This window comes from Cydia strobilella, chromosome 24 (assembly GCF_947568885.1).
Source record: "Cydia strobilella chromosome 24, ilCydStro3.1, whole genome shotgun sequence".
In the NCBI taxonomy this organism is placed as follows: domain Eukaryota; kingdom Metazoa; phylum Arthropoda; class Insecta; order Lepidoptera; family Tortricidae; genus Cydia; species Cydia strobilella.
In genome coordinates this window covers 4,248,937-4,275,117 of record NC_086064.1, presented here as the reverse complement: position 1 = coordinate 4,275,117, position 26,181 = coordinate 4,248,937, and the positions used below count along the sequence as shown (strand labels likewise).

At 42.2% G+C, this 26,181-nt stretch overlaps 1 protein-coding gene across 1 annotated transcript in view; it reads right to left on the bottom strand.

Annotated features, from left to right (window-relative positions):
* Window positions 1-4,372: 4,372 nt before the first annotated feature.
* Window positions 4,373-26,181, bottom strand: part of LOC134752192 (dipeptidyl peptidase 9) — a 34,947-nt gene continuing 13,138 nt past the window's right edge. The window contains exons 7-19 of the mRNA XM_063687805.1: window positions 26,040-26,169; window positions 24,245-24,383; window positions 22,996-23,182; window positions 21,798-21,907; window positions 20,257-20,409; window positions 16,613-16,742; window positions 15,637-15,741; window positions 14,490-14,665; window positions 10,528-10,671; window positions 9,350-9,428; window positions 8,440-8,632; window positions 5,044-5,155; window positions 4,373-4,503 (exon numbers count right to left, since the gene is read on the bottom strand). Coding sequence (XP_063543875.1) covers window positions 4,411-4,503; window positions 5,044-5,155; window positions 8,440-8,632; window positions 9,350-9,428; window positions 10,528-10,671; window positions 14,490-14,665; window positions 15,637-15,741; window positions 16,613-16,742; window positions 20,257-20,409; window positions 21,798-21,907; window positions 22,996-23,182; window positions 24,245-24,383; window positions 26,040-26,169 — 1,751 coding nt within the window. The 3' untranslated portion in view covers window positions 4,373-4,410. The remainder of the gene's footprint in view (window positions 4,504-5,043; window positions 5,156-8,439; window positions 8,633-9,349; window positions 9,429-10,527; window positions 10,672-14,489; window positions 14,666-15,636; window positions 15,742-16,612; window positions 16,743-20,256; window positions 20,410-21,797; window positions 21,908-22,995; window positions 23,183-24,244; window positions 24,384-26,039; window positions 26,170-26,181) is intronic.

Here is a 26,181-nt window from a genome sequence, read left to right as displayed (position 1 = left end):
TTAACACATTCGCGGACACAAATGCTATAGCATTCGCGTAGTCTTTTGTTTCCTTTGGCCTATGACACATGACGTCTCTTACCGTCCGCGAACGTGTTAAGTGGAAAAATTACTGCCTTGGGTAAGACTTGAACTCACGGCCTCTGGTGAGTTCAAGTCTCACCCAATGGAGTATTTTTTTTCGCTTTAAAATCTATTCTAAGCTTAATAACATCGTTCGCAGACGTTTCTGCTTGTTAAAAATTAAATATTCATAATTATAAGGTGTTTTTGTTATTTATATTTGGGGCATTCTCTATGAAAAGGGACCTTATTGTCGATGGCGCTTACGCCGCACAGCGTCGCGCTGCATTGTATTTATATCGGAGCATCGTTAATAATGGCGTAAGCGCCATCGACAATAAGGTCCCTTTTTATAGAAAAAAAACACATTTAACCATACTCTCAGGGGTGAATTATGTAGGTCATATTAAACAACTTTTACTATGGGGCCAACATCGAAATCGCGAACATAAAATCTGACCAGCAACAAAGTGAATTGTACTAGTAACAAAACAAGGTTGATTTTTGTTTGATTACTTTTATGGAATTATTCGTTGTGACGTTTATTTAAGCCTTTAACCCTTAACACGTTCTAATAAAGTTTAGCCTTAGCGTTTTTTTTTGTAAGATATTAAAATTATTACAACCCTATTCTCTGATAATACCACAATATAAAACTCACACCTAATTTAATATTACAAGCAGTGCTATAATTCATTTATATTCGCCATTAACACATTCATTGCCGACGCATTACGATTACCAAGTGTCGTGACGCGAATTCGCGTCTTCGGCAATGAATGGGTTAAAAATATTATTAATTTGTCACTCGTTCCTTCCCCAGTTTACGAATTAGGCGGGGTATTTCAAATATCGGGTCTATTTTGCTTGGGTTAAGGTAAAAAATGCAATGGATGAGTCTTTTGAACGCCAAGAACCCGTATAAACACGTGTGTCGCTTAACTTCAAACTCGAATAAATCCATTCGACCCTCTCAGCAAATATCTATCCTATTACCTTTACTTAATACCAAAATCGCATAATCTCCCACCCAACCCCATCCTGCGCTCTATTGCGGACAGGTTTGACTGTCCATACTTGAAGCACTGCTGTGAGATGCATGTTTCTTACAGCCCATATTTTGTTTAACTTATTAATTATGTACTAACATTAGGGATAAGAATTAATATGGTAACAAATTTGATGAGTCATGTTACTTGAAATAAATAAAATTTATTTATATATTATAATCTGACAGATAGATTTACCCGATTTTGAAGTTAAGCGACACGTATAAGCGTAATGGCGAACGCTTTCATAGTTACCTTCACACTTAAAAGTAAGGTTTACATTAGCTCGATCGCTTGTGACCGTGACCTTGGCGTGTGAGTGACTTTTTTGTATGACGTAAAGCGTTCAAAGGGTTAACCATTAATCGATCAACTAACTTTAGTGTGTAGTGGGTTTTATTAAAACAAATTTCACCATTCAAACAGAATGTAATAGCGGATATTACTCCCAAGGGAATAATTAAAACTTCATTACTTAATAATTAATTCATACGAACCAGTCGTTTGTTTTTAATCAAGGCATTAATGAGATACTGTAAAATATACTCTCATAATTTACCTAATTCATTTTATTATGGACATAGAAAAAATTTTTTGATCATTTAAATATACCATACAAGTGTGACCATTAGTAAGTGTGATCATTACTATTAAGTAGGGCGGCGGAACAGGTTTTAGGTTAATTTTCTTTCATGTCATCTCGAATATCCGAGACATACATACATACATATTATGTATGTATGTAAAGCCTGACCAGAAATACATGATCACGCGCCATGTGGCGGAATTTCACTGGAACAATTTTTTTCATACTATACTGAACTGTCACCCTATACATGAGAATGAACAGCGCCCTCTTGAGATTAATCATATATTACTGGTCAGGCTTTATGTCACTTTATTGCACATAAACAAGTTTATAAGGATATGGGTAAATATATTATCAATGCAATCAGTATAATGTCCTGAACACAAGTATATGAGATGACCAGCGCGAAAATGGTGGGCGTTGTTACTAAGACGACATAAAGTCGGCAGTACAAGCTTTTTTTTTCTTTCAAATTTACCATGTAGGGTACCAAATGAAAGGGCTTTGTGAGTAGATCACAAATATATAATATAACATACCGTAACATTTTCACTACTTGGTCTAATAAATTATTAGAAAACGTTAAAAAGTTTCATTTCACAATCCAGTTGATTTTGAAGTGGTCTAAATTGAAACCGCTCTAATTCTCGCAAACATCTAACCTCAATGTTATGTAAGCTACGGATTGTTTTTTCATGATGTATTGTCTGTTGGTGATCCCAAATAAATAAATAAAAAAAATAAAAAAATTGGAATAATCCAGTCATTTTCAATTTAGAGCAGTTCAGTCAACTGGACTGAAAATGTTACAGTATGTTATATATTTGTGATCTACTCACAAAGCCCCCTCATTTGATACCCCACATGGTATGATTAAAAAAAAAAACAAAGTTTGTACTGCCAACTTTTTGACGTCACAGCAACTACCCCCACCACTTTCGCGCTTGTAATCTCATATATTTGTGTTCAGGACATCACACTGAATGCACTGATACCAAATATACCCATATACGATATGACATGAGCGAAAATCGATTTCTAGAAGACTTTTTCGAGAAAATGGCAATCCACTAATGACATACGCCAGGGGTCACCAAATGGCGGACCGCGGTCCGCATCCGGACCGGCAACCTATTTTATTTTTTTCCTTATTTAATAAACTCAAGGAAAAAACCGACCGCGATGGTCATTTTATTTTATGAACCGGACCCCTGAAGAAACTAATTGGTGACCCCTGACATGCGCTGTTAACAACCTATCAATATATTATAAGCACATCGATTTCCAATTCCTTCAATATCGATTCAATTATTAATGTGTCGTTTTCAATCAAAGGGTACCACATTGTCGCTTGCCATAAGCATAGAGTAACTTATACTAGAGCGGTACTGTCATAGTGAATTTTGTAACCACAGTAAATTCACTGCCATCTGTCGACACACTTTAAACCTAAAAATGAAGATTTATAAAAATACGATAAAATGCATTTAAATATGGATAATTGATTTTTTTTATTTGCATTAACTATTTTTATGATTTTGACCCATGTTCTTTCACTGATATGCATTAAAAGTTGTTAAATAACAAACGAAACCGTCAACGCCATCTATACGACAGTAGGCCAAAGCTAGTAGCGCCCTCTGAACGAGAATCAAATTTTCTTGATTTTCGAGGCACGTTTTTTCCTTAGACTGTATTACGGAGTTATATCTATCTTTGCCATAATGATGCTCTGACAGGTATTCGTATAAAGATACAATCCAATTTCGTCCTTATGGTAAGCGTCAATGTGGTACCTTTTGCTTGAAAACGTCACATATTTTTATTAAGTTCCATGTGGAGTCCAAAACGAACCCTCGAACTCAAAGCATTTGCTTTTGACACTTTAAACTCTCGCGTGTTGTACAGTCGCCATCAGATATATCGGAGCGGCCGAGGTGCTCAAAAATATCTGAACACGCACTCTAACGCCTTGACAATAGAGGCGTGTTCAGATATTTGTGAGCACCTTGGCCGCCCCGATATATCTGATGGCGACTGTACACATAATCAATGTCATTAACGGGTCTAACGCGATTAAATTTTATTATTTTACGTTTTTCCGACGTCTTCCGTAACCTCAGCCAGGCGTGTCTCACTCCGCGATTTCGTCGCGTCGCTACAAGTACCTGCGGCCGCCTCAATTTTGAGGTTTTGCCATAGTAATTTCGGGACACCGCTATGGAAGGGATGCCTGCACGCGCTTGCGCCGCCTTGCGCGTAGTAGTCACGTTTTGCTAGGGAGTGAATCTTCTGTACCTATTACTATTATATATTCTGTGCCTCAGCTGGCTGAAACGTCGGAAAAAAGGTAAAATAATGAATTATTTGTTTTTGAATCTACGCCAACCAAAACAAAGTCGTAAAGAGATCAAGAAGATTTAAAGAAAACCCTCAAAATTCAAGCACTTGATTTTGAACCTTACTCCAAACATAACAGAGTTTTAATTCGGCTCACTTGACAAGTCGATTCTTAAGTTTCATTTTATCATTTTCAATGTTCGTTACAACTAGATGGCGCTACGCGTCTAAGCGACAATGACTTACGTATAGTCGTGCCGTTCTCGAGGACGTTCTCGCTCGAGAATATTCCCCATAGTACACGGAGAACGTTCTCGAGAACGGCACAACTCTGCTCTTACGCTAGTTAACCTAATGCTATAATACAATTTACAGGTTTTCGTGTAAGAAGTGAAGCAGAGTAGCTTCATAGTGCTTTGCGGCGTGCATCGCGCGGAGGGAATGGCGTTCCCCTGGATATACCTGAAAACAAATAATCAATATAAGTTGATATGATCGTAGAGTAATATAAGTAAATAAAGAAAGAGGTAACTCCATACATCAGTTTTCGCGCCTTATTTCGTAGTCGACATCTAGCGTCGAGTAGCGGAACTCTCAGTACTGCTACTCGACAGTAGATGTCGCGGCAAACAAAAAGTCCAATGCTCAACGATTTTCAGCTAATACCCTGACCCAGTCCCTATTTTAAAAAAGTTCCCGTTAGAAAATATTGAGACATTTCTTTTACTGTTAGAAGTATTAGAACAAATTAAATTATTTACAGAAAATACTTTAATTTGTTTTTATTTTAAGTAGAAACACTACTATATAAATTATAAACTGAAATAAATGTCATATACTTCGGCCGAATCTGTGACGAATGGCACAGGCACCTGCCGCGACAGCAAAGGACGCTAGTTCGATTACAGCCTGGGGCACTGGAGGCCTTGGTCACTTTTTCTTAGTATATGACATTTATTTCAGTTTACATTTCTTATACTTACGTGGAATTTTTCATCTTACCTGGACCCGATGAGGTTTGCCGAGCCGGACCAGCTCGGACAGAAGCGCCGCCGTGTGGCAGAAATGGACGTTCTCGTCGGCCAGCCCGTGGATGATTAGTAGACGGCCCTCCCTGTACAGGTACAAAATAGGTTGTTAACCAAAGGATGAAATAAAAAAATAAGAAATTAATGTTGTGTGACAATCTTGCTTAAATCGACCTAGCTAGCGCTACAGTTAGCTCAATGAGGCTTGTGTTGTGGGTACTAATTGTGCCGTTTTCAACCAAAAGGGTACTTATTGCCGGTTGTCAATAAGGCGCTATTTCCTTAAAGCTTCAATTTGATATCAACCTTATCGACAAGCGACAATGTGGTACCTTTTAGTTGAAAACGTCACAATTAGATGACGGTATATATAGTAGATAGATATAGATAAATACATACAAAACATCCTAAAATTCGGAGAAATAAGTAAGCAAATGCTCACTCCATACATCAGTTTTGTTACCAAAACGACTATTATTTTCGTAGTCGACATCTAGCGTCAAGTAGCGGAATTAGAATTGCTACTCGACACTAGATGTCACGTGTGTAGCGACTGGCGAAGTGTATTGCTCAAAAAATTACAACTAATATTACAAGCGGGAGGAGTTGAAAATAGAGTTCCGGTTAATCCGGTTATAATATGAGTTGAAAACTGTTAAGACTTTCCGTTCGTCGCGACATCTATTGTCGAGTAGCAGTACTGATAATTCCGCTACTTTACGCTAGATGTCGACTACGAAAATAATAGTCGTTATGGTAACAAAACTGATGTATGGAGTGAGCACTATGCTTAGTTTAGGTCCGGCGGTCGCGGGTTCAAACCCCGGCTCGTACCAATGATTTTTTCGGAACTTATGTACGAAATATCATTTGATATTTACCAGTCTCTTTTCGGTGAAGGAAAACATCGTGAGGAAACCGGACTAATATTCCCAATAAAACCTAGTTTACCCTCCGGGTCGGAGGGTCAGATGGCAGTCGCTTTCGTAAAAACTAGTGCCTACGCCAATTCTCGGGATCAGTTGCCAAGCGAACCCCAGACTCCCATGAGCCGTGGCAAAATGCCTGGACAACGCGAGGAAGACGATGACGAAGATGATGAGCCATAGTTTAGGTACGGTTTAGAACCTCGAAGTGTACTCACTGGTCTGGGAAGAAGGGCGCGTGCGCGAGCACGGAGGCGCGCGTGTAGGCGTGCGGCGCGCGCGCCGGGAGCCCCATGTAGCGCTCCGTGTAGGCCGTGTCGTACAGCCGCCAGCACGTCACCGGCGCGCCCGCCACGCACAAGCGGAAGTGTACTCACTGGTCTGGGAAGAAGGGCGCGTGCGCGAGCACGGAGGCGCGCGTGTAGGCGTGCGGCGCGCGCGCCGGGAGCCCCATGTAGCGCTCCGTGTAGGCCGTGTCGTACAGCCGCCAGCACGTCACCGGCGCGCCCGCCACGCACAAGCGGAAGTGTACTCACTGGTCTGGGAAGAAGGGCGCGTGCGCGAGCACGGAGGCGCGCGTGTAGGCGTGCGGCGCGCGCGCCGGGAGCCCCATGTAGCGCTCCGTGTAGGCCGTGTCGTACAGCCGCCAGCACGTCACCGGCGCGCCCGCCACGCACAAGCGGAAGTGTACTCACTGGTCTGGGAAGAAGGGCGCGTGCGCGAGCACGGAGGCGCGCGTGTAGGCGTGCGGCGCGCGCGCCGGGAGCCCCATGTAGCGCTCCGTGTAGGCCGTGTCGTACAGCCGCCAGCACGTCACCGGCGCGCCCGCCACGCACAAGCGGAAGTGTACTCACTGGTCTGGGAAGAAGGGCGCGTGCGCGAGCACGGAGGCGCGCGTGTAGGCGTGCGGCGCGCGCGCCGGGAGCCCCATGTAGCGCTCCGTGTAGGCCGTGTCGTACAGCCGCCAGCACGTCACCGGCGCGCCCGCCACGCACAAGCGGAAGTGTACTCACTGGTCTGGGAAGAAGGGCGCGTGCGCGAGCACGGAGGCGCGCGTGTAGGCGTGCGGCGCGCGCGCCGGGAGCCCCATGTAGCGCTCCGTGTAGGCCGTGTCGTACAGCCGCCAGCACGTCACCGGCGCGCCCGCCACGCACAAGCGGAAGTGTACTCACTGGTCTGGGAAGAAGGGCGCGTGCGCGAGCACGGAGGCGCGCGTGTAGGCGTGCGGCGCGCGCGCCGGGAGCCCCATGTAGCGCTCCGTGTAGGCCGTGTCGTACAGCCGCCAGCACGTCACCGGCGCGCCCGCCACGCACAAGCGGAAGTGTACTCACTGGTCTGGGAAGAAGGGCGCGTGCGCGAGCACGGAGGCGCGCGTGTAGGCGTGCGGCGCGCGCGCCGGGAGCCCCATGTAGCGCTCCGTGTAGGCCGTGTCGTACAGCCGCCAGCACGTCACCGGCGCGCCCGCCACGCACAAGCGGAAGTGTACTCACTGGTCTGGGAAGAAGGGCGCGTGCGCGAGCACGGAGGCGCGCGTGTAGGCGTGCGGCGCGCGCGCCGGGAGCCCCATGTAGCGCTCCGTGTAGGCCGTGTCGTACAGCCGCCAGCACGTCACCGGCGCGCCCGCCACGCACAAGCGGAAGTGTACTCACTGGTCTGGGAAGAAGGGCGCGTGCGCGAGCACGGAGGCGCGCGTGTAGGCGTGCGGCGCGCGCGCCGGGAGCCCCATGTAGCGCTCCGTGTAGGCCGTGTCGTACAGCCGCCAGCACGTCACCGGCGCGCCCGCCACGCACAAGCGGAAGTGTACTCACTGGTCTGGGAAGAAGGGCGCGTGCGCGAGCACGGAGGCGCGCGTGTAGGCGTGCGGCGCGCGCGCCGGGAGCCCCATGTAGCGCTCCGTGTAGGCCGTGTCGTACAGCCGCCAGCACGTCACCGGCGCGCCCGCCACGCACAAGCGGAAGTGTACTCACTGGTCTGGGAAGAAGGGCGCGTGCGCGAGCACGGAGGCGCGCGTGTAGGCGTGCGGCGCGCGCGCCGGGAGCCCCATGTAGCGCTCCGTGTAGGCCGTGTCGTACAGCCGCCAGCACGTCACCGGCGCGCCCGCCACGCACAAGCGGAAGTGTACTCACTGGTCTGGGAAGAAGGGCGCGTGCGCGAGCACGGAGGCGCGCGTGTAGGCGTGCGGCGCGCGCGCCGGGAGCCCCATGTAGCGCTCCGTGTAGGCCGTGTCGTACAGCCGCCAGCACGTCACCGGCGCGCCCGCCACGCACAAGCGGAAGTGTACTCACTGGTCTGGGAAGAAGGGCGCGTGCGCGAGCACGGAGGCGCGCGTGTAGGCGTGCGGCGCGCGCGCCGGGAGCCCCATGTAGCGCTCCGTGTAGGCCGTGTCGTACAGCCGCCAGCACGTCACCGGCGCGCCCGCCACGCACAAGCGGAAGTGTACTCACTGGTCTGGGAAGAAGGGCGCGTGCGCGAGCACGGAGGCGCGCGTGTAGGCGTGCGGCGCGCGCGCCGGGAGCCCCATGTAGCGCTCCGTGTAGGCCGTGTCGTACAGCCGCCAGCACGTCACCGGCGCGCCCGCCACGCACAAGCGGAAGATGTTCGGCCGCGTCGCCAAACCGAGGAGGGATAAATAACCACCTGAAAACGAAACACGATCAACATAATGGGCCATCCGTCAATTACATCACACGTTTAGGGGGAAGAAGGGGGTCCATGTTGTGACATACATGGGGGAGGGGGAGTCACAAACTTCGCGACGTCACTTTTAACTTCATCTGTGACCAAAAATTTTTTTAATATTTTTATTTGCTGTACAGTTTATGAACTAGTTTTTGCAATGATACCTAATCGTTTTTATTTATGTATTTTAGGGTTCAGTACCCAAAGGGTAAAAATATTTTCATTTTCATTTTCATTTTCATAGGGTCCCGCTATGAAAATGAAAATATTTATTGATAACAATTGTTATATGTCGTTTTTTTAACTAAGACTCCGCTGTCTGTCTGCCCGTCTGCCTGTCACCAGGCTATATCTCATGAATCGTGATAGCTAGACCAGGGGTCACCAAATGGCGGATCGCGGTCCGCATCCGGACCGCCGACCTTTTTTTTTTGCTTATTTAATAAACTCAAGGAGAAACGGACCGCGATGGTCATTTTATTTTAAGAACCGGACCCCCGAGGAAACTAATTGGTGACCCCTGAGCTAGACAGTTGAAATTTTCACAGATGATGTATTTCTGTTGCCGCTATAACAACAAATACTAAAAACATAATAAAATAAGTATTTAAGTGGGGCTCCCATACAACAAACGTGAGGTTTTTTATTCGAGAAGAGAAGATAAGAGGCACTAACCGTAACTCCAGCCGTGTATAGCGACCCGCTCCATATCTATGCAGTCTGTCTCTTTCGCCAGCCACTGCAATACCTCCACCTGAACAACAATTGTATTTTATTAAATAATAAATTGTTATCTCGTGGCAAATAGTCTTCTACATTAGTAATAGTAGTTTATTGTACAAAAATAATAACAAATTAGATGTTTGGAGCATTTTTTTAATGCTTTTTATAAATCATGCCTACGCACTTCTCGCTTCACTCGTCGTCGCACGTAGGTTTTTATTCTTATCTGTATTTTCAGGTGACAGTCGCTAATCGCAAAAGATTGATTTATTGACCGACCATGAATTTAGTATTAGTATGGATTGGGCATGAGTGGAAGGTGGGGGGGGGGGGGGGCTCACAGAACGGGATAGTCTTATGCATTTATATTTATAATATTATATATTTTATGCCCCACCGTAAATTTAGTATGGTTTATAAATAAATAAATATTATATGACATTCTTAATTTCTTACACAGATTGAATAAGTCCTACAGTAAGCTCAAGAACGGTTGTGTTGTGGGTACTCAGGCAACGATATATATTATATAATATACAAATACATGGAAAACACCCAAGACTCGGGAACAAAATATTTGTGCTCGTCACACATATAAATGCCCTTACCGGGATTGGAACCCAGGACCATCGGCTACCCACTACACACTAGGCCAGACTAGTCGTCAAAAGTGTTTATGGTGGGCCGCAAATAACCAGACCATTCATTTTGTCGCATTGCGTATGTTCTGTCTCTCACAGACGCACGCATTTAGCACATATATAGGATCCTACCATCTATGGTTGTGACCCTCGTGCGATGGACGCCCCTGTTTATAATAAGGTCTACTAAGCCTACTATGCCTGCTTTTGGTGGTTTGCAGCACTTGGGCTACTACGAGGCCTATGGTTTGTTTGCAGCACTCGGGCTACTGGGAGGCCTATGTTTTGTTTGCAGCACTCCGGCTACTGCGAGGTCTATGTTTTGTTTGCAGCACTCGGGCTACTGCGAGGCCTATGTTCTGTTTTTCGTGGGCCGGATTGAGTAGAATTTATTATTTTGGAGGAACGAATTGGCAGGCAGATGTAGTTTTTGGAGAACCCTGCCTCACACTGTTGAAATACGAGTAGAATTCACAAATGGACAATTACCTGATCGTCCAGCTCCACCTGCCCCATCTTGCCCCGGATAGCCCCCTCCCAGGCGCGGCCGCGGTGCTTGGAGCCCCGCGAGTCGATGGCCACCACGTTGAAGCCGCGCGCCGCTAGCATATGCATGCGCAGTTGTCTGATGCCCTGACAATAATACACTATTTAAATTTGAACAAATATTTAGAACAAAACTTTAAACACTTAAAGCAAAAATTTCTAAACCATTTTTTTATAATAAGTACGAAAAATAAGATTTTTTTTGTCCCATTTCGTAACCATAATTGGTAACCAACGTCCCGAAACGAAAAAAGTTATCCTTAATTCTGACTTCTGACAGGTTAAGCTTAGAATAAATTTAAAAGTGGAAAATTTAATAAGGCAGTCATTTTTCCACTTTTAAATTTATTCTAAGCTTAATAGCATCGATCGCAGACGTTTCTGCTTGTTAAAAATTAATTCTGACAGGTTATCAAATCATCATCATCTAATATATATATATATCTAATGGCAACTGTAACAAAGGCGTGTAATGATATACACTCACAAGCAACGAAACGGAATCACTTCACAAACACATGCTACTCCGCTCAATAACTTTTCATAGAAAATAATATTAAATAAAAGCTGAAAATATAACCAATTAATCGCAAAAAATTGGCAGAGGTAGTAATGATACGGATCCTCATCATACGCATACGATGGTAAAAACAGGATCCTAAACAACCACAGACGGCGGTCTTTAAATTTCGCTTCGCGCCACAGATAGTGGTAACGACAGGATCCTATACCAACACAGACGAAGGGTTATAAAACAGTTTCATTTTCTTCTTCCCGATGGCATGAAAATTAGAAATTAAGGTGGTTCGACTAGGTTACCCAAAGCTTAAACCCCGCTAGATGGCGTCACTTTCGCAAATTTTCAGGTTTTATTTTTTTGTGGAATAGTGTTGGTATCTGTATACTTAAAAGTATGTTTAGCGCACTCTTTACATAAATATTGAACTATTATAATAAACATTGAATACTTCATTAGTGCAAAAAACACTTTTAAAGTCGACAGAGTGTTTCTGTCATGCTATTTCCTACTATTACTCACACATGCAAACAGTGTTTCCGTGATGCTTGTAGTAGACAATTTCATGCAGTGTAAGTATGCTGCAATGGCGTTGCGGTATGTTCGTGGAAATACGTGCAAGAGGATTCGGGTTCGAGACTGGTACGACAGGGGTACTTTTTTTTGTCCTTTTTGTGTTATCTTATGTTTCTTATACCTTTTATTCTTCGAATTCTTGTCCGATTCCGATATAACCGAAATATATTTCAGTGATATCGGAAACGGCTCTAACGATTTCGATGAAATTTGCTGCAAGGGGTTCGATCTAGCTAGGTCTTATCTCTGGGAAAACGAGCATTTTTGAGTTTTTACTTATGTTTTCTTTTTCTCCCAGATATTCAGTATTATTAATAAATTAGTTTATAACGTTTTATAAAAATATGTGACGTTTTGAACTAAAAGGTACCACATTGTCGGTTGTCGATTAGGTTGATTTCATTTTGAAGCTTTATGGAAATATGACAACAATAAGTAGGTACCCGTTTGGTTGAAAACGCCACATATATTGAAAACCTGACTTTCACAAATCTCACCTTTTTGGGTTCTTCCAACTCAGAAAGGATGGAGAATACTGACGATTCTTAGTAGCACTAGCCCAAGGAAGTCCAGGTTTGTAAGTGTTAGGTATCAGTTTTTTTTAAAGGGCTAAATATAGTTCTACAAGTAAAGCAATCCCTTACTGCCCAGCCTCTATAGTATTTTTCAAACTGGAAGGGTACGATGATAGATTTCATCTCCATACAATTTATAACCTAATAATGCCAAATGTTGCAAAATTATATTGAATTGAGATCTATCATCGTACCCTTGCAGTTTGAAATAGTTATTTACGATACAAGTGCGGAAAAGAGAAAATTCGCAACTCGTGTCGATTAAAACACTTCCTTCGGTCGTGTTTCAATTTATCGCCACTCGTTGCCAATTTCCTACTTTTCGCACTTGTATCGTAATGTACTAATAATAAAGTAGTAATTGTAAAATAAAATTAAAACTTTTTTTATATATTTTTTTGGATTCAAGTAGGTACAGTGAGTAACAACATTGCATGGCCTTCTAATTATAACTATTATAGAAAACGGGATATTTATCATGTTTATTTATATTATTTATTTCTCGATATTTTGGCCGGTCTTGCAAGACCAGTCGTTGTGGAGATCCCTGGTGAGGCCTATGCCCAGCAGTGGATGTCTTGTTGGTGTAGATGGATTCACACAACAAATGAAATAACATTTTTTCATATTTGTTATCCGTAGTTGTCCCTGTACCTGAAAGAAAAATAATATCATGATAGCACAAAATCTCTAATGTTATAGGAAGAAAGATGATGCAACAATATGGATTCTAATAAAGTTATCATTTACTTACCTAGTAATAATTGTGTTTTTCATTCATATACAAAATTCCATAATTTTCATCCCCAGGAAATGTTTTATTTTACTTTATTGCAGTGAGGATGTCCTGATTTTTTCTGGCTAATGAAGGAAAACATTTTATTTCCAAGAATGCCTCTTCATTTTGCACAATACCTAAAAAAAACCTAGAGTTAGTGGCACATTGACTATTCGGCAACCAAAACAGTAATAATTACATTATATAGGTATTGTTCACTGCTTATATCTACCATTACGGAAGAAGTGAGAATTATTTTCTAAAAAGATCGGCACGAGAAAATTACAATGTACAATGAAGGAATGAAACTGTACCTACCTTACGAAACTTCACCATCATGAATTCCGCTTCAATTGAGTCTGATTTTTTCTGGATTTTCGCGGACCAGAACACCGATGATTTTTGTAACTTGATTTAGACGTTGCTATCATTTTCAATTTATACAAACAAATTGACACAATAAACATGACCCTATGTGTCAGTGTCAACACTGTCAAATAAAAATGCACTAAACATGACGGCACTGCAAATCCTGCCAGGTCGGCCAGGCAACGTCGCCAACGTCATAGAGTGGCAACGCCGCACGCAACGTATTTGTACACGACATTTGTGACACACACATACGTAAAATTGATGAAAAAATTACGTTGATTTATGTATGATTTCTGTATGAAACAAAGTTTTTCTATTAATTTAGCGCAAACGAATATTCAAAAGTAGATAAATGAGCAAATATTTGTGTAGTAATAGTGTGTAGTGCCTTAATTAAAGCAGATTGAATTTTGTATGAAAATCGAACCACCTTAAGTTACTAAGCGGAGACGCCAAACATGTAATGTGATTCCGTTTCTTTGCACGCGAGTGTATTTGGCCACTTTGGCCGACATTATTTATTTGATGCCGTATCTTACAGCTATTAGATACATACAGCAAAGACCTATGTAACTCCGTATAAGATGAATACAGTCTAAGGAAAAAACGTGCCTCGGAAATCAAGAAAAATTGATCCTCGCACAGATGGCGGATGGATAGTGCCATATATTAGAAAGGGACATCATGATTCAACCCTGAACCGCTGTCAAACTTCATAGGAAGTTTCCTTTCTGTACGGTAGTACTGTTATTTATTCTGTGGTAGAGGGTTGATTTAGTTTTCTGCCGACAAACTGTTCTGCAGTTTTGCAGATAAGTGTTATTATTACTCTGTAATCTCGTTTTTTATGGATTAAATAAATAAAAATAAAAAAACCGAACAAGTGCGAGTCGGACTCTCCCACCGAGGGTTCCGTACTTTTTAGTATTTGTTGTTTTAGCGGCAACAGAAATACATCATCTGTGAAAATTTCAACTACTATCGCGGTTCATGAGATACAGCCTGGTGACAGACAGACGGACAGCTGAGTCAGTTTTTACCCTTTGGGTACGGAACCCTAAAAAAACCCGCACGGGACGTGGCTCACCTTATAGCTGTTGGTGACGGTCTGCACTTCAGGGCCGCCGTACACGTGCAGCACGGTGGGCCCGCGGCCCGCACGTGCGCCGCGCCACAGCGTGCAGTAGGCGGGCAGACCGCACGAGAGGCGCGTCGTGAAGATCTGCGGTGGCGGCACGCACACACTTGTGCTTAGGGCGTGCTCTGAAAAAAAAAACCATTAGTAGCGAATCGAAATAATATCGTAGTTTGCCCCGAAAACGCCACGCGGTATAATAGCAATATGCAATAATATTCTTTTTCATTTTTCATGCTCAGAAAGAGGGTCATTGTTGTTCTAAAAGGTGTGCAGAAAATAATACGTATCTGCACTAGAGCATTTTACGTTCGAAGTTAAATTTTTTTATTTTATTTGTTTTGACTTGTTATACAATTGCCATTCTGACATTTAATTCCCCATTCCATAAATAACGATACTTTTGCCTAAATTGTTAATTGAAAGTACCCTCAAGAAATACTGTAAAAATTATACTTAGTCATCTTTTTAAAAAAACATGCATTTTACTTTCCTCGTATTCGAAATGAAAAGTAGAGTGTTTAACTCGGGTGAAAGACATCATTTCAGCCTCGGACTATTGGCGCTCTCACTGCGTTCGAGCGCCAAGACACCTCGGCAGGAATGAATGTCTCCCTTGGTCTAATCTACTATTAACCTTTTCTTTACGTCCAAAATGTACCCCTAGTTGCCCATAACACCTCACTTCAATTGGCCAGTAAAAAATAATCTTTTAAGTCGTCCACTCCTCCGCCATTCATAGAAATTAAGATTCTAATAATATATATTTATAGTATGAAATAAACTATAAATATTTTTTTTTTCATTTTTAGGTTTCCGTACCCAAAGGGTAAAAACGAGACCCTATTACTAAGACTCCGCTGTCCGTCTGTCTGTCACCAGGCTGTATCTCATGAACCGTGATAGCTAGACAGTTGAAATTCTCACAGATGATGTATTTCTGTTGCCGCTATAACAACAAATACTAAAAACAGAATAAAATTAATATTTAAGTGGAGCTCCCATACAACAAACGTGATTTTTTTGCTGTTTTTTTCCCTAATGGTACGGAACCCTTCGTGCGCGAGTCCGACTCGCACTTTGCCGGTTTTTTACACACCTTTGACGAGTATAGAGGCTTCACTGGAATCATTGTCATCGTTGTCACCGTCCCCGGAGCGACTGTCCCACGACCCGTTGTAACTTCGGCTGTCAGACGATGTTTCTGCAAAACACAAAGCTGTCATACTCATGTAAATGGGCGTTTTTGTTATTTTTGTACATTTATATCGCCGCTATACTTGCTCAACCTCGTATCTGCAACACTAATTTGATGACAAAAACGCCCGTATTACGAATGAAAGAAAAGCGACATTTACATCAAATGATTGTTGCAGATATGAGGTTGAGTAAGTATTTTTTTTTAATAGCCTGTAGTATCCCACTGCTGGGCGAAGGTGCCCTTTGATTTCCATGACTCCCGTTGTTGAGTAAGTATAGCGACGATATTTTTTTAGTTACATTTTGATATGTTTTTTCTCTGCAATGATACTAGTTTAAAGTGAACCGCTTTTAAAATCGCGGAAAGACGAGCTAATAATTAGTAATAAATTGTGACGTTTTCAACCAATAGGTACCACATTGTCGGTTGTCGATTAGGCTGATTTCAAATCGAAGCTATATGGAAATAGCGCCTTATTGACAACCGACAACAAGTACCCTTTTGATTGAGAATGTCACAATTTACCGCGCTCCATCCATGAGCAGTCCTTGCGCAACTAAAGTGGGTGTCAGTGTGTGCGCTATGCGGTACGCGCGTGTAGACGGCGCTGTACCTACTGTTAACCGGAAAATCGAAACTTACGACAACACTAGCGCAAGTGTCAATCGGTTGACAGAGTGGGAAAAGAGAGACCGCTTGCGCATGTAATGGCGTCGGTAGCTTAACTAAGCTGGATTTCGTAAAAATACGGTTAGTGCTTTTAAAATCTTCATACCACTGATATTGCTTGATGTTATTACTGCTAGTGTGTTCCTGTACAAAATATCTGTAGTCGGCCATAATCGATGAATAAACCATCGATTTATCTACATACCGCTCGGCGCTCGGTCCATAAGAAGTCCTTGCGCGATGAGCGTGGGCGCCGGTGTGTGCGCTATGCGGTACGCGCGTGTAGATGGCGCAGTACTGATATTGCTTGACGTTATAACTGCTAGGGTGCATTCCTGTACAAAATAGAAAAGAGAAATTTAACAATTATACATAATGTTAAATTTTATATTAGCTTATAGAGAAATGTTCACTTTGGTCATAAGTTTATGCTATATAAAAAAATCGGCCGAGTGCGAGTCGGACTCGCGCACCGAGGGTTCCGTACTTTTTAGTATTTGTTGTTATAGCGGCAACAGAAATACATCATCTGTGAAAATTTCAACTGTCTAGCTATCACGGTTCATCAGATACAGCCTGGTGACAGACAGACAGACGGACAGCGGAGTCTTAGTAGTAGGGTCCCGTTTTTACCCTTTGGGTACGGAACCCTAAAAACAAACAATTAACGTCGGGCAAGAGCCTTCTTATAAGAGCCTAAAAAGTAAAAATAAAATCCGATTTTGACCACAAAATCAAGTTCACGAATGTTCCGTTCTATTACCCTTTGATCGCCAAAGACGTCAACTGACAGGCGCGGCTGCAGCCCAATATCAACCGTCTAGTATTCCGATAAGGTTCACGATGACACGCCGCGCACGAAAGGCATTCAAAGGGTTAATAATTTAATTATACAAAATGTTATTTTTTATATTAGCTTACAGATAACAGATAAACCAACTTGATTTCAGTTATAAATTCATCCTATAGAAATACAACCAATCAACATCGGACTACCGCCTAAAACTTGACCACAAAATTAATTTCACAAACGTACTACGTACAACGTACGTACGTACGTACGTGTATGTACTTTCATCTGAAATGTACTTACATCATAATTAATGTCATTACCGGGTCTAACGCGATTAAATTTAATTATTTTACCTTTTTTCCGACGTTTCCGTGACCACAGCTAGTGCAACCTAGTTGAAACGTCGGAAAAAGGTACAAATGTGGTATTTTCTATAAAAAGGGACCTTATTGTCGACGGCGCTTACGCCATTATAAACGATGCTCCGATGTAAATACAATGTCGCGAGACGCTGTGCGGCGTAAGCGCCATCGACAATAAGGTCCCTTTTCATAGGACCAACAACACTACCAACACTACGACCTTAAAGATTTCCATAAGATGCTAGAACGCAATAGTAACAACCGTCTGAGAGGTCATCAGTATAAGCTGGTGTCTCACAGGTCCTACAATAATCCTCATAGACACTTCTTTAGCAACAGAGTGGTCAACGCTTGGAACAAACTCCCAGAGGATGTAGTAGCGGCCCAAAGTGTCAATGAGTTTAAGAATAAATTAGATAAGCACAAAGAAAATTCTACTCAACACTGAGAACTCGGTTTATGACTCTGGATACAGGCATTATCAGTTGTTTAAACTGCCTGCCTGCATTACAAATAATAATAATAAGACGGTGAGTGGCGACACCGCGGACCCCTATTCCGGAGAGCCCTGTCATCTGGCCCTCGCCTCTGTGCTTGCCTTGACTGGCCGGCCAGAGTGGAGTCGCAAGAGCGGGACCTATGCTCCAGGTTGGAAGTGTAAAATGTCATAACGCCGGCGGCCTGCTGAACGGATCACCGGGATCTGGCTACCGCAGACTCACCTCTCGACGGCCTCCAGCCGCTCTGAAGTGTTGCCCTATTGTCGCACTGTGCGTGCGGCCGTTGTAGGGCCAACTAAATGAGTTGGCGAGTCACCACCTGTCTTACACAATTTTGAGACTGATTGTCACGGCAGGTGTCCGCTAGTCTCCCCCCATAGCCCATTATCCAGTCCATCCAACATTCAAATCAATAGCCCATGACCTAAGTTCCCATCGCAGCACAAAAGTGCTGCACTGCAATAGTTTTTGCACCTGGCGGGGACCATCTCTGGATGTATCACATTGTGCTTTCGGGGATGGTATCCGCCACGTGTATATCTTGCTTTTAGATTAAAGTGTCTTAAAGGGCCTTTGCGCTGTTGGCTTCGGCCCCACGTACGCCTCCCAAAAGTCCGGGACCCCATGGTCCCGTGATATGTAAAAGACATACAAATATGAATAAATATTATTCTATTCTATTCTATTCTAAATAATAATAATAATAAAATGCCCCAAATAATGAAATTTAATCGCGTTAGACCCGGTAATGACATTAATTATGTGTACAAAACGCGAGAGTTTAAAGTGTTATATTGTACTTACATCGTCCATGTCGACGGCACACGAGTGTCCGACGGTAGTCAGTAGAGTGACTTGGTGTGGCCGCGGCGGCGCTAAAGGAGCGGCATACAGGTGCCTTTCTAAAGGCGTCTCCAAGTATACTAGGATGTGTGGGACTTACATCATCCATGTCGATGGCACACGAATGTCCGACGGTAGTCAGTAGAGTGACTTGGTGTGGCCGCGGCGGCGCTAAAGGAGCGGCATACAGGTGCCTCTCTAAAGGCGTCTCCAAGTATACTAGAATGTGTGGGACTTACATCATCCATGTCGACGGCACACGAATGTCCGACGTTAGTCAGTAGAGTGACTTGGTGTGGCCGCGGCGGCGCTAAAGGAGCGGCATACAGGTGCCTTTCTAAAGGCGTCTCCAAGTATACTAGGATGTGTGGGACTTACATCATCCATGTCGATGGCACACGAATGTCCGACGGTAGTCAGTAGAGTGACTTGGTGTGGCCGCGGCGGCGCTAAAGGAGCGGCATACAGGTGCCTCTCTAAAGGCGTCTCCAAGTATACTAGAATGTGTGGGACTTACATCATCCATGTCGACGGCACACAAATGTCCGACGTTAGTCAGTAGAGTGACTTGGTGTGGCCGCGGCGGCGCTAAAGGAGCGGCATACAGGTGCCTTTCTAAAGGCGTCTCCAAGTATACTAGGATGTTTGGGACTTACATCATCCATGTCGACGGCACACGAGTGTCCGGCGGTAATCAGTAGAGTGACTTGGTGTGGCCGCGGCGGCGCTAAAGGAGCGGCATACAGGTGCCTTTCTAAAGGCGTCTCCAAGTATACTAGGATGTTTGGGACTTACATCATCCATGTCGACGGCACACGAATGTCCGACGGTAGTCAGTAGAGTGACTTGGTGTGGCCGAGGAGGGGCTAAAGGAGCGGCATACAGGTGCCTCTCTAAAGGCGTCTCCAAGTATACTAGGATGTGTGGGACTTACATCATCCATGTCGACGGCACACAAATGTCCGACGTTAGTCAGTAGAGTGACTTGGTGTGGTCGAGGAGGGGCTAAAGGAGCGGCATACAGGTTCCTTTCTAAAGGCGTCTCCAAGTATACTAGGATGTGTGGGACTTACATCATCCATGTCGATGGCACACGAATGTCCGACGGTAGTCAGTAGAGTGACTTGGTGTGGCCGCGGCGGCGCTAAAGGAGCGGCATACAGGTGCCTCTCTAAAGGCGTCTCCAAGTATACTAGAATGTGTGGGACTTACATCATCCATGTCGACGGCACACAAATGTCCGACGTTAGTCAGTAGAGTGACTTGGTGTGGTCGAGGAGGGGCTAAAGGAGCGGCATACAGGTTCCTTTCTAAAGGCGTCTCCAAGTATACTAGGATGTGTGGGACTTACATCATCCATGTCGACGGCACACGAATGTCCGACGGTAGTCAGTAAAGTGACTTGGTGTGGCCGCGGCGGCGCTAAAGGCGCGGCGTACAGGTGCCTTTCTAAAGGCGTCTCGCGCAGACCGGCGAAGTATACCAGGTTCCGGGTTTCGTCTACCTGTGGAAACGATTACGTGTAGATATCAACCAGCGGTATAGTGACCGTGCGCGTTGGTCTGCCATCTTAAACGGAAACATAAACATGTACATTGCCAAAACAAGTGCTACCATCTACCATTCTCGTACGTTTTCTTGTGTATAGTAGGTTCTGCCATCTTGTGGGCTACATCGGAAGCGTAAACTTCACATTTACGTCTCGCGCCAAAAATCTGACGGCTCCTATGCTACCCCCTATAGTTCATGCACGCGCTGTATATTAATATGGTCCAATACTTTCCGATACCAAATACCAAGTTAGCTATGTGCAGAAAGGGACCTTATTATCAATGTATTAGAATCACAAATAAACTACCCGACAGTATAAAACAGGAACCGAATGATAAACCGTTTAAAAATACGCTTAAAAAGCTTCTTCTAGAGAAAGCATATTACACAATAGACGAATTTCTAAATGACCAAACACTGAAATAATGCTATGTACTTACCCAAATTGAATTAATTAAATTTTATTGAAATATTATTGTAAACATTTATTGACATTTATGCATTTTCTAAAATGACATATAGTTAATTAACATTAACTATATTGTTTCACATTATTTAAATCTATTTATAAATTAACCTGGACATTTAATATTTAGCATCATTATTTTATTATTTTACTAATTTTCTAAACGAACTTGACATTTAACGTTGCATAAACGTCGATAAAATATAAAGTTATAAATATAGATTTAATTGCTATTTGTATGAGATGCATGTAATTTTACCTAGACTTAAGAAAATTGAGTGCCCTGACAGGGTGTCATGTACCTACCATCCTCAAACTGTAACACCTAATGTATTATGAACATGACTGCAATACAATAAAGAATAAAGAATAAAGAACCAGGGGCGACTTTTCTGTGGATATTATGAAAATAAACAATTTGGATACATCTTACTAAGACTTGTATCATGCTACTTTTAATAACTAGAAGGCGCGGACATGCCTGTGAGGGCAAGAAAATTAGGTTTAAAAGTCCATTCATTTTATGACGTCCACAGGAAAGACGCATAACCTAAACTGTAATACATTCAACATAAAAAATAGACATAGCAGTAATTGTCGAATTTGAAATCAATAGAAAAAAACATTGAGTCGTTTAACTTCAAACTTGGATATATCCAACTGTATAGTAGATACATATTTCCTAAGAGGGTAGAGTGGATTTATCCGAGTTTAAGCGACTCAATATGGTCGAAAAACTTTTGATTGGAAATAGAACGAAACAAAAGATATGCAACTTTGTTCCAATTGAAAATGGTTAGAATTGCATTGAAGTAATTAGAACTACAGTATTTATTTAAAGCCATGAATCCCTAAGCATAACGCCAAGTACTCACCCATATCTTCCTACCAAGGACCTCCCACTCGCCAGCGGTGATGGGTTCCTTACTAATAATATTCGGTCCGATCGCTAGGATCTCTTCCTCAGTTATCATCTCCATTACGCCTGTAAAGATGGTAGAATGTTTAGTTACTGTTGGCGGATGTCGGAGGATCTTGAGGGAGTCGGAGAAAAAATAAGCGTATGGAGTTTATTGCGAAAGTAAAATAAGTACCTACATCTCAATTCACTAGCCTAAATTAATTATTATTGATTACAGCGTCAGCTATGGAACTGGAATGTCTATGCAATTATGTACCTTTATTGGATGCGTATTATTGCGTATCGATTATCGATAAGCCATCTAGGGTTCGAATAAGTATAAAAAGGGTCAGATAGATGGCGCTGTTAACTTCACAAGTTAACAGTTACGTTTAATATTGAATCCAAACTAATATTATAAATGCGAAAGTCTGTCTGTCTGTTTGTTACCTCTTCACGCTTAAATAAACTAGTTGAAATTAGTTTGAGCAAATTGAATTATTATTATTACTCTAGCTGCTGCTGTTACTGATTCCACGCAGACGAAGTCGCGGGCAAAAGCTAGTAAAAACATATTTTTAACCATAAATGCAGTCTTTCTCAAGAAAAAATAACTATCAGTCAGTCAGGCTTAAACTTATTAATCCTTTAACCGCCAAAGAAATAATTAATAATATAATTATTATTAATGCTGTAATTTAAGCTTGTACCTACTACTGTTTTTTTACTGTTTTTTTTTTGTATACTTACTGCGACAATAAATGACTTTTTATTTTATTTTATTTAAAGAAGACAAGACGTTTTGTTAGGGAGTGAATCTTCTGTACCTAGTACTATTATTCATTCTGTGACTTTACAGAAAACCGCAGCCAGAAAACTAGAAAACACTAGCACTAGAGCCTACTCATAATGTTGTGTTCCGTTAGGATCGGCAACGCGCATGTGTTACTCTGGAGTTGCAGGCGACCACAGGTTACGGTGACCGCTTACCATCAGGCGGGCCGTATGCTTGTTTGCCACCGATGTGGTATAAAAAAAGGTGTCCGGTCTGCTCAAACCCCATATGAACCGAATAGGGCCCGGTTCTAATGAGGGTGGGTAATGGAATATGTCATGCACGTTGATCCATACGTCACTGTTACTGCTAGATGACTGACAGGGACAGAACTTACTTCTCACTCGCTCAGGTGGTCCTGGGGCTATCCTACACGTGATGAGGTAAAGGTGCAAGTGCCCGGTCTGCTCAGAGCCCCATATGAACCGAATAGTGCTCGGTTCTAATGAAGGTAAGAAGTGTAGTATATCGTGAACGTTTATCCACACGTCCGGCGCCGTCTCTTGGACTAGGATTTGTATTGGCTGTAACAAATAAGGTTATAAAGTTTATGTGTACCAGTGTTGGGCAAAAAGTAATTTAATTACTAATTAACAATTGCAATTACAATTAGTAATGAAACTTAAAAAAATATTAATTACGCATTCAATTAACAATTGCAATTGCAAAATGTAATGGTTAATTAAATTTTTAATTACATTTTGAAATTAAAATTTGTAATTAATTACTTTACTCAATTACGATTACTTTGATTGGATACCATTATGTAAAATTCTGTTTCAATATTATGTTTGTACTAACCCTAGATTTAAGTATTAGTATGTATGTTACTAACACATTATGGACTTATTTGTTCGAAATAAATTATTATTGATTGATTGATTGAATGCAAGTTTTCGATCATTTTTATTTCCAAAATCAGATGAAAATTTTGAATGAGCTTTAAATTTGAATAAGCAACATTGTAAATATTTTAATTTATATATTTAAAAAATACAAATTAGTACCTATTGTTGCGAGATTTTGGTTTTTCAAAATTTCTGTGTTATTTTTTTTTCGAACGTAACACCAACTTTTTATTACTTCTTATTTAAAGGAGGATTCCAGGTAATTAAATTGCAAACAATTTAATTACATGGAATTAAATTAGTAAAAGTTAGTGACTAAATAAATGACTAAATGACTAATTAAATTACGCAAGTATATAATTACGCCCAACACTGATGTGTACATAATTTAATAAATTTATGACGACCGGTCTAGCCTAGTGGGTAGTGACCCTGTCTTCCGATGGTTCTAAATCCTGGGAAAGGCCATTTTAAGTCATTAATTATTAAAGGGCAGCAATTTTGGGTGTAGAAGTTGCACCCATACGTACTTATCTAACCCACCAACGGAGCGGAAGCTGACATTCACGATGCTTCACCACTCCTTTAAATACTGTAATACTCCTTTAAGTTTTCGACTAATAATAAAACATCTATTGCTACATTACGGCGTGAACATTCATCTGTCTTAACACTTGAAATCTAACCCCGGAAACCTAGAAAACGACTCCTAACAGATTCGTCTGCCATTTAGAATACCTGTTCGGGGTGTTCCTGCGCGGTTAGCGGGGCGCGCGCGGGGGCGGCGGGGTAGTGCGCGGGCGAGCAGAACTCGCGCACGGGGATTAGTGCTAGCTCTAGTCGCTGCTGCTTGCGGTCTAGAAGTTGCACCCATACGCTGTAAGATAAATACTATTTTATATTTTATAATTCCTTTACTCAAAATATTAAATAAAATATACTTATTATAAAATCAGAATGAAGCGCGTAAAAGTATCCAATCTTATTCGTCGGCAGATATTGGAAATGTACCTATAGTATTTTTCAAACACGATGGGTACACTGACAGGTGTCATCTCCAATATCTCCATCCAATTTATCCATACTAATATTATAAATGCGAAAGTCTGTCTGTCTGTCTGTGTGTTACCTCTTCACGCTTAAACCGCTGAACCGATTTAGTTGAAATTTGGTATACAGATAGTTTGAGTCCCGGGGAAGGACATAGGATACTTTTTATCCCAGAACTCACCCCTCAAGGGGGTGAAAAGGGGGGTAGAAATTTGTATGGGGAATCAATAACCGCTGAACTGATTTAGATGAAACTTGGTATGGGGATAGTTTGAGCTGTGGGACCTTTCCCACATATAGAATAATTTTATCCCCGAAATCATCCCTTAAGGGTGTAAAAAATGGGGTGGAAATGTATAGTGTGGACCAATTTGGGGGTGAAAAAAGGATGTATTAAAAAGCAGATTTATTTAAGAATTAAGGTACCCAAATTACTAATTCCACGCAGACGAAGTCGCGGGCAAAAGCTAGTAGCCTATAAACGCCAAATCTCACAAAATTGTATTGAATTGACAGCGTATATAAGTAACCTTGTTGTTTGAAAACTAAAGTCTACCAAAAACGAAGTGCAGGCTAGAGAAAAATTAATGTCTTGTTCTGCACACTTACCCTTATTCATAAAACTTTACGGGCCTGATTTAGTTAAATTATGTTTTATTCCTTTCTTACAAATACATAAGTCAAAATGACAGATAAAGACAAACGATTCATAGCTAATTCAGGCCAGTAACGCGTTTATGAATAACACCATTAGTGAGTATTGTATAATCAGCATAATTAATGTTATAGTTGCCATAATGTTGTATCCATACTAATATTATAAATGCGAAAGTGTGTCAGTCTGTCTGTTACCTCTTCACGCTTAAACTGTTGAACCGACTTAGTTGAAATTTGGTATAGAGATAGTTTGAGTCCCGGGGAAGGACATATGGTAGTTTTTATTCCAGAGATCATCCTTTAAGGGGGTAAAAAGGGGGGTGGAAGTTTGTATGAGAAATCGATAAAAAGCAGATTGAATAAAAAATAAGCTACCCAAATTACTAACTCTATTACGCAGACCAAAGATAGATATAACTCCGTGATAGATGGATACAGTCTAAGGAAAAAACGTGCCTCGAAAATCAAGAAAATTTGATTCTCGTTCAGAGGGCGCTACTAGTTTTGGCCTACAGTCGTATAGATGGCGTTGACGGTTTCGTTTGTTATTTAACAATTTTAACGCATATCAGTAAAAGAACATGGGTCAAAATCATAAAAATAATTAATGCAAATAAAAAAAATCATTTATCTATATTTAAATACATTCTATCGTATTTTTATAAATCTTCATTTTTAGTTTTAAAGTGTGTCGACAGATGGCAGTGAATTTACTGGGGTTACAAAATTTACTATGACAGTACCGCTCTAGTATAAGTTACTCTATGCGCAGACGAAGACGCGGGCAAAAGCTAGTAATAAATAATTAACTAAAAGATTAACTTACTAGTTCCCACAGGGCGTCCATCCGACGCGGGCCAAGTATTCGAACCACGGGAAGGTCTCTTTTAACGACTGCCGGAGATCGTACCACCGGATATCCGTCACCTCTACCGCGTCGTTCGTGTTTTCTGACGCTGAAAAAAAAT